Raw genomic sequence first — 13,206 nt, 5'->3', positions numbered from 1 at the left:
TTCATTAACTCCGTCATATTTAGCTAACCTTATCCTGTTATATTCACCTAGGCGAACGCTTCGATCACTTACTACTACTACTACTACTTGACATTTCTAAAGCGCTGCTAGGGTTACGCAGCGCTGAACAATTTAACATAGAAAGACAATCCATGTTCAAAGAGCTTACAATCTAAAGGACAAATGGTCAGTCCAATAGGGGCCGTCAAATTGGGCAGTCTGGATTTCCTGAAAGGTAAGAGTTAGGTACCGAAAGCAGCACTGAAGAGGTGGGCTTTCAGCAAAGACTTGAATATGGGTAGGGAGGGGGCTTGGCGTAAGGGCTCAGGAAGGTTGTTCCAAGCATAGGGTGAGGCGAGGCAGAATGAGTGGAGCCTAGAGTTGGCGGTGGTGGAGAAGGGCACTGAGAGGAGGAATTTGTCTTGTGAGCGGACGTTTTGGGCGGGAACGTAAGGGGAGATGAGGGTAGAGAGATAGCGAGGGGCAGCAGACTGAGTGCGTTTCTAGGTAAGAAGGAGGAGCTTGAACTGAATGCGGTATCTGATTGGAAGCCAGTGAAGTGACCTGAGGAGGGGGGAGATACGAGTATAACGGTTCTGGCAGAATATAAGACGTGCGGCAGAGTTCTGAACAGATTGAAGGGGGGATAGATGGCTAAGTGGGAGGCCGGTGAGGAGTAAGTTGCAGTAGTCAAGGCGAGAGGTAATGAGAGCGTGGACGAGAGTTCGGGTGGTGTGTTCAGAGAGGAGAGGGCGAATTTTGCTGATGTTAAAGAGGAAGAAGCGACAGGTCTTGGCTATCTGCTGGATATGCGCAGAGAAGGAGAGGGAGGAGTCGAAGATGACTCCGAGGTTGCGGGCAGATGAGACGGGGAGGATGAGGGTGTTATCAATAGACAATAGATTAGTTATTCCATCATTACAGACGGCTAGATGGGAATCTACCAGAAGCTTAGCTTTCTTTTTTTATAGTCCCTTCTCTTTGGAACTGCCTTCCCAAAAACCTTAGACTGGAGCAGTCTTACATTCAATTTCATACATTTTTGAAAACATATTTGTTTCAAAACACGTTCAAAAATAAACTGTGATGAAAGGCAGTATTTAGACAGAAGTAATTATGTAGTGAAAAAATATTCTAGCTTAATGTATTTGTCGTGAATGGCTGTTTAAGGTGTAGTGGTATTGATCATCTTGTAGAAGGTCTGTTTTAAGTTTGCCGTGCTTTCCTATCAATTTGATGGAATTCTTTTATGTGTTTATATTATGATTTTTTATACTGATATTGTAAACCATTCTGTTTTGTGCATACAATTTGTAACGGTATAGTAAATGAATAAACGATAAACGATTAACTGATTTTTGGTTCCATATGCTCCCTCCTTATTCCATTCTGCTCTATTGTCATGATATTATTGGAGTCAATATGCTCGTATATTCATCGGCATCTATCACAGTGAATAGCTTATAGACTGTGGGTAGACATGTTATGTGTACATAATTTATGGGAATATTACTTGGACCTACCTTAGGAAAAAGGTGTTCATCCTCTTATTTTTTTTAATGAAAAGTGTGGTGGATATGTGGTAACAGACTCTCAGTAGAGGTGGTAAAGCTGTATAGTTACAACTTCTCTATCCTTTTTACTTGCATTTAAGGCCTGAACCAAGCTCAGTCATTACGGCAAATGTCCTTAAGAGTTAACGAATGCAAATCTGTTCAAAACTCAGCTAATGTGGATTGTAATTTTTGCCTTTAGGGATCACTATGAAGTGATGACATATGCCCTCAAAGCTCAACAGTTATCCCTAGCTGACCCAAAGAGCAGAGAGAACTCGTTAAAGAAACAAACCTAAATGTTCTTCATGGTAGGGTATACCATTGCTACTAAGCGAGCTCAGGTACAGGTGAATTTTAAGAGCAAGGAGAACTTACTGACTTGCCAATTCCTCCGTCGTGCTTCCTCATAAAAAGGATGCAGTACAAGAAAGTCAAGAACATCTGGCATATCATGATACCTAAACACAGAAGTTAATTGCTTCATTAGTGCACAATGCAAACACAGAATGCACAAAAATAAAAACCTAGTAACCAATTCTGCATTAATACTTACTTCAAAGAGAATGACCTGTCTGTGAGTTTTCGAGTAACATGGTCTAGAAAAGCAAGTTTGAGGCAGCACAACGTCGGAGGGCCAACTTCATACCTTATCCCAACAATTTTTACCAGCTCTTGGTCCTAGGATGGATTTAGAATAAAAAAAAAGTTTATACAAGACCCTCATTAAACTAGTTATTGAACAGCTGTCTCTGACAGCAAAGAAGCTGAAGACAGTTTTGAGAGACAAGGCTTGATGACAACCTCCCCCCCCCCCGACCTCTAATCAGGGTTTCTCATTCAGAATGATTTTATATTAGTGCACCCACTTGAAAAGGTAATTTTATTTTTCCAAGCAGCTTCAAAATAGTGAAATTAGGCCTTACCTGCTAATTTTCTTTCCTCTAGACCCTCCAGACCGGTCAAGACGCTTGGGTTATGCATGCCTACCAGCAGAGGGAGACTGAGAACACTAACTTCAAACTGAGTACATATAACCTGTGCCTAGCCATCTATCTCCAGTATACACTTAGCAAAGCAGAGAAACAAATCCCTGGAACAGTAACTCAAACTAATAGAACCCCTGTACCTGGAAAACTAATAGTTAAACACCAACAGTGTGCTTAAACAGATGAAACGCCCAGGCGTCCCACTCTGTAGAATATTAGAGTCAAAGAAAGTTCTCCGACCATACTGAACATAAAATGAACAGTCATAGCAGAACACGGCTCAAAATACTTCTGATAATCGACACGGCTGAAAAATACTTCTGATAAAAGACAGGGCGGGCTCTTGACCGGTCTGGAGGGTCTAGAGGAAAGAAAATTAGCAGGTAAGGCCTAATTTCACCTTCCTCAGCAACCCTCCAGACCGGTCAAGACGCTTAGGAAGTACCAAAGCAGTAGACACATTAAGGGTGGGACCCACGAAAAGCAGAAGACAACACAGCCGCTCCAAACCGAGCATCCTCTTTTGCCTGCACATCAATTCTATAATGCTTTACAAAAGAATGAATGGACGACCACGCCGCCGCCTTACAAATGTCCTGCGGAGGAATAAAACTACTTTCCGCCCAAGAGGCGGCTACCCCCCGAGTAGAGTGTGCCTTTAGTACCGAGGGAACTGCCCGACGCTTCAACAAATACGCCGAGGCAATAGTCTCCTTCAACCATCTAGCCAGAGTAGCCTTGGAAGCCGCTTCACCCTTTCTGGGGCCTCCAAACAAAATGAACAAACGATCCGACGCTCGAAAGTCCTGAGTTCTGCTCAAATACGACCGCAAAATGCGTCGAACATCCAACTTAGCCAAACGACGTTGAGAGAGATCACCAGACCTATCCCCCAACACTGGTAACGAAATCACCTGATTTACATGAAAGGAGGATACCACCTTAGGAACAAACGAAGGAACTGTCCGCAAAGTCACTTTCTCCTTAGCAAAGGAGAGAAAAGGCTCTCTACAAGACAAAGCCTGTAGCTCCGAAAGTCTACGCGCCGAAGCAATGGCCACCAGAAACACTGTCTTTAAAGTAAGATCTTTACACGAGATGGAAGCCAATGGTTCAAACGGATGGCCTACCAGAGCCTCCAAGACCAAATTCAAATCCCAAGGCGGAACCGTCGGACGACGAGGCGGATGAAGCAACTTGACAGCTTTCAAGAACCGCCCCACGTCCGGCGAAGCCGCCAAGGAAATTGAATCTTTCCACGGAAACAAGACAACGCTGAAACCTGCACTTTCAGGGAAGAGAGCGAGAGCCCCCTGTCAAGACCGTCCTGCAGGAACTCCAAAACTTCCGCGATCGAAACACGTAGAGGAACATAATCCCGCTCTTGACACCTGTTCTCGAAAATGCGCCACACCCGCACATAAGCCAAAGAAGTAGACCTCTTACGAGAACGCAACATGGTATCAATTACCCTGGCTGAAAAACCTTTCTTCCTTAATCTGAGCCTCTCAAGAGCCAGGCTGTAAGCGAGAATGGAGAAGGGTCGGCCATCTCGATCGGCCCCTGAATCAATCTCACCCCGGGCCCCAACGGAATCGGAGCCTGCACTAATAACCAAACCAGGTCTCCGTACCACGGACGCTGAGGCCAATTGGGCGCAATCAGAACCACTAGACCTGCATGGCGCCCGATCCGCTGCACCACGCGGCCCACCAGAGGCCACGGCGGAAATACATAGAGCAACTGTTGAGTCGGCCACGGGAGCACTAACGCGTCGATGCCCTTGGCCCGAGGATCTCTTCGACGACTGAAGAAGCGAGAGACCTGAGCGTTGTCGGCCATGAGATCCAGCACCGGCCGACCCCACTCCAACACCAGTCGATTGAACACTGAGGGATGGAGGGACCACTTTCCGGGGTCTAACGTGTGCCTGCTTAGAAAATCCGCGCTCACGTTGTCCACACCTGCCACGTGGCCCGCCGAGAGACCCTGAAGATGAGCTTCTGCCCACAACATTAACTCCGCCGCCTCCACAGCTAACGCTTGGCTCTTCGTTCTCCCCTGCCGATTTACATATGCGACGGCCGTGGCATTGTCGGAAAGAACCCTGACTGCCTTGCCTTCTAGCAGGCTCTGAAAGGACCGAAGAGCCAATCGAATTGCTCGAGTCTCCAGGCGATTGATGGACCAAGATGCTTCCTCCAACGTCCAACGGCTACCTGACCCAGGCAATGCGCTCCCCAGCCCGAGAGACTCGCATCCGTGGTCAGCACCGTCCAATTGGGAGTGTCCAGCGGCATGCCCTTCGCTAGATTCGGAGAATGGAGCCACCAGCGAAGGCTGCGACTGGGCAACCCCCGACAGAGGGAAACTCTCCTCCAGGCACTGAGACTGAGGAGACCAACGAGACAACAAAGCTCTCTGTAATTCTCTCATATGGGCCCTGGCCCAAGGAACCACCTCTATTGTTGCTGCCATCAGACCCAACACCTGAAGATACGCCCGAGCCGAAGGCGCCCTCTGCGCTCGGAGCTGACGGATCTGTCCCTGCAGCTTGGAGATGCGAGGAGCTGTCAAAAACACCCGGCCCTTCTTCGTGTCGAAGCGAACTCCCAGATACTCCAGGGACTGGGAAGGCACCAGGTGACACTTTGCCAGATTGACCACCCAACCCAGCGACTGCAAGAAGGTCACCACACGGCCGGTGGCCTCCTCGCTCTCTGACCTTGACTTGGCCCGAATCAACCAATCATCCAGATACGGATGAACCAAAATGCCCTGCAAGCGCAGCGCCGCCGCCACCACCACCATCACCTTGGAAAAGGTGCGAGGCGCAGTCGCCAGGCCGAATGGAAGCGCACAAAACTGAAAATGTCTCCCTAAGACCACAAAGCGAAGAAAACGCTGGTGCGCCTCTAGAATGGGGATGTGTAAGTAAGCCTGTGTCAGGTCTAAAGAAGTCAGAAACTCTCCTTCTTGCACCGCTACAATAACTGAGCGTAACGTCTCCATCCGAAAGGAGGGAACCTTTAGGGCTGCATTGACCTTCTTGAGGTCTAAAATGGGCCGGAAGGAACCCTCTTCCTTCTTGGGCACCACGAAGTAAATGGAGTAACAGCCCGTACCTCTTTCTAACATGGGAACAGGTACCACCGCCCCTAAACCGATTAGACGCGACAGAGTGGCCCGCACTGCTCTTGCCTTGCATCTTGAATGACAGGGAGACACGAGAAAGAAATCGGAAAGGGGACTGTCGAATTCTAGGGCGTACCAGTCTCGCACTATCTGCAGCACCCACTGGTCTGACGTGATCTGGACCCACCTCTGGTAAGACAAGCGTAAGCGAGCCCCCACGCGAACCAGAGGCTGGGTCCCCAAACCATCATTGAGACACACGGGACGTACCGGACGCTCCCAAAGAGGAGCCTCGACCCCCGCGACGGTCACCTCGAAAGGACTGGGTTCTCTGGAAAAACCGACCCCTAGTCCCCAAAGAAGACCTACCGGGCCGATACTGCCGAGCCTCCTGAAACCGCCCCCACCCCGCAGCCCCCTTAGACACCTTGGGACGAAGCTCAGGAAGCCGAGGGGCCTTAGCATCACCAAGACCCTTCACCAACTTATCCAATTCCTCCCCGAAAAGCAAACAGCCTTTAAAAGGAAGGGAACAAAGTTTAGCCTTGGAGGCGGCATCGGCCACCCAGCCCCGCAACCACAGGGCCCGTCGAGCCGCCACCGCAAAGGTCATGTTCTTAGCAGACGCCCTCAACAAATCGTACAGCGCATCTGCCAAGAAAGACAACCCCATCTCCAACTTGGCCAGATCTTGAACAAGAGAAGCCCTATCAGCCTGCGGGCTATCCAGGAGCCTCTCAGCCCAGCGAAAACAAGCCCGAGCCACCAGACCTCCACAAACAGACACTTGCAGCGCCAAGGCAGACAGATCAAAACTCCGCTTTAGGAAGGTCTCCAATTTCCTATCCTGAGGGTCCCGCAACGCGGCCCCCCCATCCACTGGAATAGCAGTAGCCTTAGTCACTGCCGTCACCACGGCATCTACCGTTGGGGGCCTGAGAGAATCTCTGTCCTCCTGAGGAAGAAGATAGAGCTTGGTCATAGCCCGAGCCACCTTACATTGAGCCTCCAGCGAATGCCACTCCTGCGTGATCATATCTCTCAAGTCCGCATTCATAGGAAAAGAGCGAGAGACCCGCCTGATGCCCTTAACCAAAGGATCCACCTGCTTCCCATCCCCAATGGGAGCTGCCGCAGGATCAAACCTTAAAGTGGCAGACACCTGTTCAATGAGTTCAGATAATTCATCCCTGTGAAAAATCCGAACCACCGAGGGGTCTTCCCCTGGCAAAGTCAGGTCCCCATCCTGACCTGTAGCCAACCCCTCCTCCTCTTCCAGGGGGCTAAAATCGCCCTCAGAGTCCGGAGGAGAAAAAACCTCTACATCTTCAGACCACTCCACCCGTGGTCTTTTAGCGGTAGCCCCCCCCCCCCCCAACCCGGGTCTAAGGGACTCCGCACACGATGGGCCCGCCTTCCCAGCCTGAAACAAACTCCAAACAAACTCCAGAGGGAACCCCATGCTGCCCAAGGCCTCCCCCCCCCAGCGGGGCTCGAAATCGGGAGAGACTGCGGCCCCACGACCGTCTCAGCGCCCAAAGGACCCGAATCCAAGATGGCGGCGGTACCCGCCAAAATCGGAACCGCCGTTGAAGCGCCAAACTGAGCCGCACAACCCTCCTGCGATCCAGCAGAAGGAACCTCCGCCACTAACACCGGTGGCGCGAGGGATAGGGCCTTGGGCTCTCCACAAAACCGGCAGGGACCGCCAGCCACGTCTACACCCCGACGCGCACACAGCCGGCAACGAAGCAACTTCCCCGACATACTCGCGCCTCAGAAACAGCTGATTACAACAACCGGCGAAAAGAAAAAGAAAAAACACTCACCGGCACTTAATTACTGGCTCGGCTCTCCCAGACCGGCTGAACAACTCCGGAAACACCGGAGTGCACTCCTGCAGCTCTCCACACGAGGTGTGCTCTTTTTTTTTTTTTTAAACTATTTGAGCCCTGCTACTATAATCTGTATGGCACTCAAGGCTGCAGGATTAACACTGCAGCCGAGGCACAACGCTGCCCAAAACGGGAGAGCCAGTCGGGGGGAGGGACCCGGCCACCCGGGTGTGACACCCCAGAGGGGACAATGGCAGGCCCCACCGGACCTACCAACCCCTTGCACACCACAGAATTCCAGGTACAGGGATTAACACTGTTCTCCAGAAAACAACTGAAAATTAACTAATCTCACAACAAGGAACCTAAATCCTACCAGACCGGACAAGCTGCACAGGCTGCATGTCTACCCTCTGCTGAGACTGAGAAAATACTGGAGATAGATGGCTAGGCACAGGTTATATGTACTCAGTTTGAAGTTAGTGTTCTCAGTCTCCCTCTGCTGGTAGGCATGCATAACCCAAGCGTCTTGACCGGTCTGGAGGGTTGCTGAGGAATCCTGGTTTGCCATCAAAATTTCAAATGGCAGAGCTTTGTGTCTTACTAGCTGTTTGTCCATGAATTAGTTTCATTAGTTTTATATAATTGTGTATAATTTTATTTCAGTATTTTAATTCTATCTTTTTTATTCAAGCTCTGAAACAACTTCCAAGTAAACATTCTTGAAATAAGTAACAGAATAGGCCAAATGCAATTAAATTAAATCATACAACTCAGTACCCAATAAACCAATAAAAGAACAAATTGTTCCCTATAACTCCATCAGAAAAATTAGGGAAGGAGGACCCAAATTAAACAAATAATGCTGATGTTAACATAAATTTTAACTACAGGCAATCATCTATAACCCCAAAACATCATGCCTTTGGAGATGCTGCTCCTAACATGCTGCTAGGAGATTCTCTAACATTTAGGTAACTTCATAATTGTGTGGGTTCAATCAAGATACACAGGTTATCATCTAATTAAGAATTTACATGCAAAAGAAAAAACAGTAACAAGTGCTTCCCACCCTTTGGTGGATCGCAAGACATTCCTCCTCTTTGCGTCTGCAGCTAAACACATCAGAGAAAACCAGACCTTCTGACCAAGAAGCAGTTTCTCCATTGCAAAAATATAGTCTTAAAGTCCAGGCTTTGTCTGGTTCCAACACAAAGGTCAGTGAAGGAGACTTGGCAGAAGACCTCACATATCCATTCTTTTCAACCATGGCATATATTCAGGGGGGGGGGGGGGGGAATCACAATATAAAAGCCTCATTCAAGAAAACTCATCAGATCTGTGGCTACGTCACTTGGAACCATAGCTCCCCAATGAGAGGACTCCATCTGCCCGTAGCTCCTCAACAAGAAGGCAACAACCTGCCCGACATCATCCTTATCTTCCCTGCACACAGAAGCTAGGGGCAAAAAGAAGCTCCTTCCCATTAGCCTGTCATCAGACGCCATGGGATGCTCTCTGCAGTGTCTAACAGCCCACCACCATTCAGCGCAACACCTAATGTGCAAGCCAAAAGCACACACCTAAGTGCACCTTTGCATAGCGACGGAGCTTGGCAAGCTAGTTTGCACTAAATACGGCTGGATTTCCAAACCTCAGCCTCTCCTGGAAGCACAGTCGTCCATTTCACTAAACACGCAAAAGAGCTTGATGATGGAGTACTTCAGTGAAAGATCCTGAAGTCAAATTTCTTCAAGACCATATGTATTCCCCATCATAGATTCCCAGATAGGGCACTAACCGAGTCAATGCTAGAAATTCTTAGATGCGGCAGAACGCCTACTCCAAGGCTTCCCAATTGTAATAGAATAAGGGATGACTACAGCACCCGGTGTTTGCCTACCAGGTGAGGCTACTTTCAGAATCACCTCGTTGACCAAAAGCTGAGACCCCGACTCGTTATTTACGCCAAACGGAAGTTGAAGATTACAGCGCACCCAAAGGATGACTTTTGCTGGCCTAAGATCTCATGATATGCATCTTACTCCACCTACTCACCTCAACTCTTTAAAGTCCTTTCACCATGTAGTGGCTTCTTTTTATTTATTATATTTGTATCCCACATTTTCCCACCTATTTGCAGACTCAATGTGGCTTACATAATAACCGTGATGGCGATCGCCAATTCCAGTATAACAGATACAGAGTGACAATGTAGAAGGTTCGTGTAGGGCAGACACATCAGAGAATAAGGAGGAAGGGTTCAGTTGTGACCAGTTTGAGTATCAGTTTCGTTGTGTTGCAGGATCGAGGCTTTTAGGTTGGGTCATTAGGGTATGCCTTTTTGAATAAGTTAGTTTTTAGTGTGATTTCCGAAAATTTGTTAGGTCGTGCGTTGTTTTCAAGACGTTTGGTAGTGTGTTCCATAGTTGCGTGCTTATGAAGGAGAAACTGGATGCATAGGTTGATTTATATTTAAGTCCTTTGCAGCTTGGGTAATGGAGGCTTAGGTATGTGCTTGTTGATCTTGTAGTGTTTCTGGCTGGGAGGTCAAGGAGGTCTGTCATGTATTCTGGGGTCTCGCCGTAGATGATTTTATGCACTAGAGTACAGATTTTAAAGGCAATGAGTTCTTTGATTGGGAGCCAATGTAGTTTTTTATGTAGCAGTTTGGCGCTTTCGTATCTTGCTTTTCCAAAAATAAGTCTGGCTGCGGTGTTTTGTGCGGTTTGGAGTTTCTTTAAGATTTGTTCTTTGCATTCCGCATAGATTGCATTACAATAGTCTAGGTGACTTAGTACCATTGATTGTACCAAGTTGTGGAATGTTGCCCTCCGGAAGAAAGGTTTTATTCGTCTGAGTTTCCACATTGACTGGAACATTTTCCTTGTTGTAGTTTTCGATTGTGTTTCCAGTGTGAGGCTTTGGTCGATGGTAACTCCAAGAATTTTTAGGCTGTCAGAAACAGGAAGGGTGTAGTCTGGGGTGTTAACATTGTTGGGTTTGTTGGTGTTGCATTGGGATGCGAGCATGAGAGTGTGTTTTCTCTGCATTTAGTTTTAGTTGGAATGCATCTGCCCATGAGTTCATGATTTGATATGTCTGGCCCTCTTGGATGCTGCCAATGGCACTTCATCTATCATCACTATGCCCTGCAGGATTCCTGTGGTTTACAACACATTCAGGAAAGCCAGGATCAGTATTGGTTAGAGACCTCCTAGAATCTTCAGATGTCGGCTTCCTTTTTGTAACTGAAACCTTGTTTGCGGAGTTTGAAAGCCCACTCCTACCTCATATAAAACCTCCTGGCTATGATATCCTACACTCCCCAAGACAGGGAAAAAAGGGGGGGGGGGGGTCTTGCTCTCATTTATAAAAGTTTTTTTTGTATCTTACTAGTCACTTAATATTTGTCCCTCAAATTGGAATACATGTATTATTTTGATGATGACTCAAACCCACAGATCACATCAGCCTGTTTCTCCTATAATCAACCTCCAGGCTCCTGGCAAAATATAAGCTCATTGAGATTATTTCATTCATGTTGTCTCAATTTTCGAGAATCATCCTAGGTGATCTAAACTTACACTTAGAGAATGAACTTACACATACAGAGAATGATGCTGATACCAACGTTTGTAACTTCAAATCGTTCTTGGAAATGAGCGCGTTCACTCTGCTTTCTAAGGGTGCTATCCATGTGCATGGCCATGCCCTTGACTTTCTCACCATCTATCCCACTAGTTTGATCAGCTCTTTCAAATAGCAGGCTATACCCTGGTCTGACCATGACCAAGTAGACTACCATCAACATTTGCTGATCATGCCCATTCAAACAAACCTCAGAAACTGATATCTAGAAGAGGGAGAATAAATGAGTCCTGCTTTTGGACCAAGCTAGAAAACACTGTCACCTCTTAGAGTCCAACTCAAGTCTCAATTAAATCCTTCTGGCATACCAAAATGGTCCTGGATAAAATTGCTCCTATCACCATCAAAAAGTTCAAGGCAGTGGAGGAAGTGACGTCACGCACTCAGATGGCTGACTGAATCCGGAGCTCCATCGCGTCCCTGCTTTTAACTAGCAAAAAAGAGCGTGCACACGCCCTTAAATTGTTCCCCGGTACCGCGGAAAAGGGTTGGTCTCAACTGCGATCGTCTTTGCCTGGTTGGGAAATATGTCTTCTGCCCGAAAGGAGAGCGCGCGCCAGTCAGCGTGGCAGGCCGGAAAGGCCACGAACCGCCATGTGCTATTGTCGGCTAGTGCCTCCCATTCTGATTTGGACTCAGCTATGTCTACCGCAGAGGCAGGAAGCGTACCTGCTAAATGGGGCATTTCAAAGGATCTAGCTAAGTGCCTGCAGGCAATCCGAGAAGAGATTAAATCCTCTAAAGAGGAAATACTTGATCGTAAGGATGTCTTGTGTGTAAGATTTGTGTGACCTGGGTGGGCACGTGGAGGACTTAGAGGCGCGCGCTGAAGAACAAGCAGAACAACTGAATGGGGATGACACAAAAATTTCAAAACTCCTTGAATATTTAGATGAGCTGCAATAAAAGGTGGATGATCAGGAAAATCAGGGGCGAAGGAACAACCTCCGTACTCGAGGTGTCCCAGAAGTTGGGGACAAAGAGGATGTAGTTGCGGTGGTCAAGTTGCTTTGTGGTAAGCTGCTTGGTTCAGAGGACATTATGGTGGAACAAGCTCATAAAGTCTTGGGGAAGAGAACAGACAATAAACCACGCAACATTGTAGCCTGCTTCTCCTCCTATGCTATAAAAAGAGCGATTGATGCAGAAGGCTCATCAGGTCTCATATATCGACTACAACGAGGCTCAGGTGAAGGTGTTTCAGGACCTGTCTCAACTGCATCGCACGATAAAACCAGCTTTGGATATCTTAATTACAAATAAGATCCCATACCGGTGGACCTTTCCCTTTGCGCTCTGCTTCACAGTGGGGAGGAGGATGCACCAAATCTGTCTTTTATCTGAAGTTTTGAAGGTTTTGCACGAGGAAAGCTTGATGGCGGCTGAACACCCACCTGTGGATATTGCCCCTGCAGCCCGGGCAAAACTTCAGCAGTGGACGCATGTTTCCAACAAATCCAAGAGTCCCTCAAAGGCTACCTGAGGAGACTGTCTGATCTTATTACAGGATTCTCTTAGATGGTTTCTAAGATTCTATGCTTAATGAGGAGGTTTATTTCTGGACTCTAATGATTAATCTTTGTGATATATAATATCTAGAAAGAGTTTGTTCTAATGTTGCTACTGAGGGGTTGGATGAGGGGGTGGAGAGGAGGGGGAGTTCAAGAGATATTTTTTGTGGGATGTTTTAAGGGGAGAGGATTGTGTTAGGAGCAGTGGGGATGTGTGGGAATGTTGGGTTTTGGCCACCATTTTGGGTGGGTGGACCACTTTCTTAGGTTTGCCTAGTAGGGGTCCCTTGTTGGTCCTTGTCTAGGGGCTTCTGACGATTGGGAGGGGGGATGGGGTGGTGGGTTTATGAGTTTATAAGTATTGTAATGGGGGGTTGAAGGATTGGGGGGGTTGTAGTGGGTTTTGTTTTTCCTTTTTTCTCATCTTTTTCTCATTTAGTTGTTGCTGTTGTGCCTGGTCCTCTATGTGATACGTGCTATAAATGAATGTTGATCTTAAATTTTTGACTTACAATGTTAAGGGTCTCAATTC

At 47.6% G+C, this 13,206-nt stretch overlaps 1 protein-coding gene across 2 annotated transcripts in view; it reads right to left on the bottom strand.

Moving 5' to 3' along the window:
• Positions 1–13,206, bottom strand: part of BRWD1 (bromodomain and WD repeat domain containing 1) — a 523,732-nt gene that overhangs the window by 262,029 nt on the left and 248,497 nt on the right. For both annotated transcript variants that reach the window (XM_030203838.1, XM_030203839.1), the window contains exons 26-27: positions 2,110–2,234; positions 1,932–2,014 (exon numbers count right to left, since the gene is read on the bottom strand). In XM_030203838.1, the coding sequence (XP_030059698.1) occupies positions 1,932–2,014; positions 2,110–2,234 (208 nt within the window). The remainder of the gene's footprint in view (positions 1–1,931; positions 2,015–2,109; positions 2,235–13,206) is intronic.

The sequence above is a fragment of the Microcaecilia unicolor genome, chromosome 5 (genome assembly GCF_901765095.1).
Source record: "Microcaecilia unicolor chromosome 5, aMicUni1.1, whole genome shotgun sequence".
NCBI classification, from domain to species: Eukaryota; Metazoa; Chordata; class Amphibia; order Gymnophiona; family Siphonopidae; genus Microcaecilia; species Microcaecilia unicolor.
Note: the sequence above shows the minus strand (reverse complement) of the source record. Positions and strands in the feature narration are given on the sequence as shown.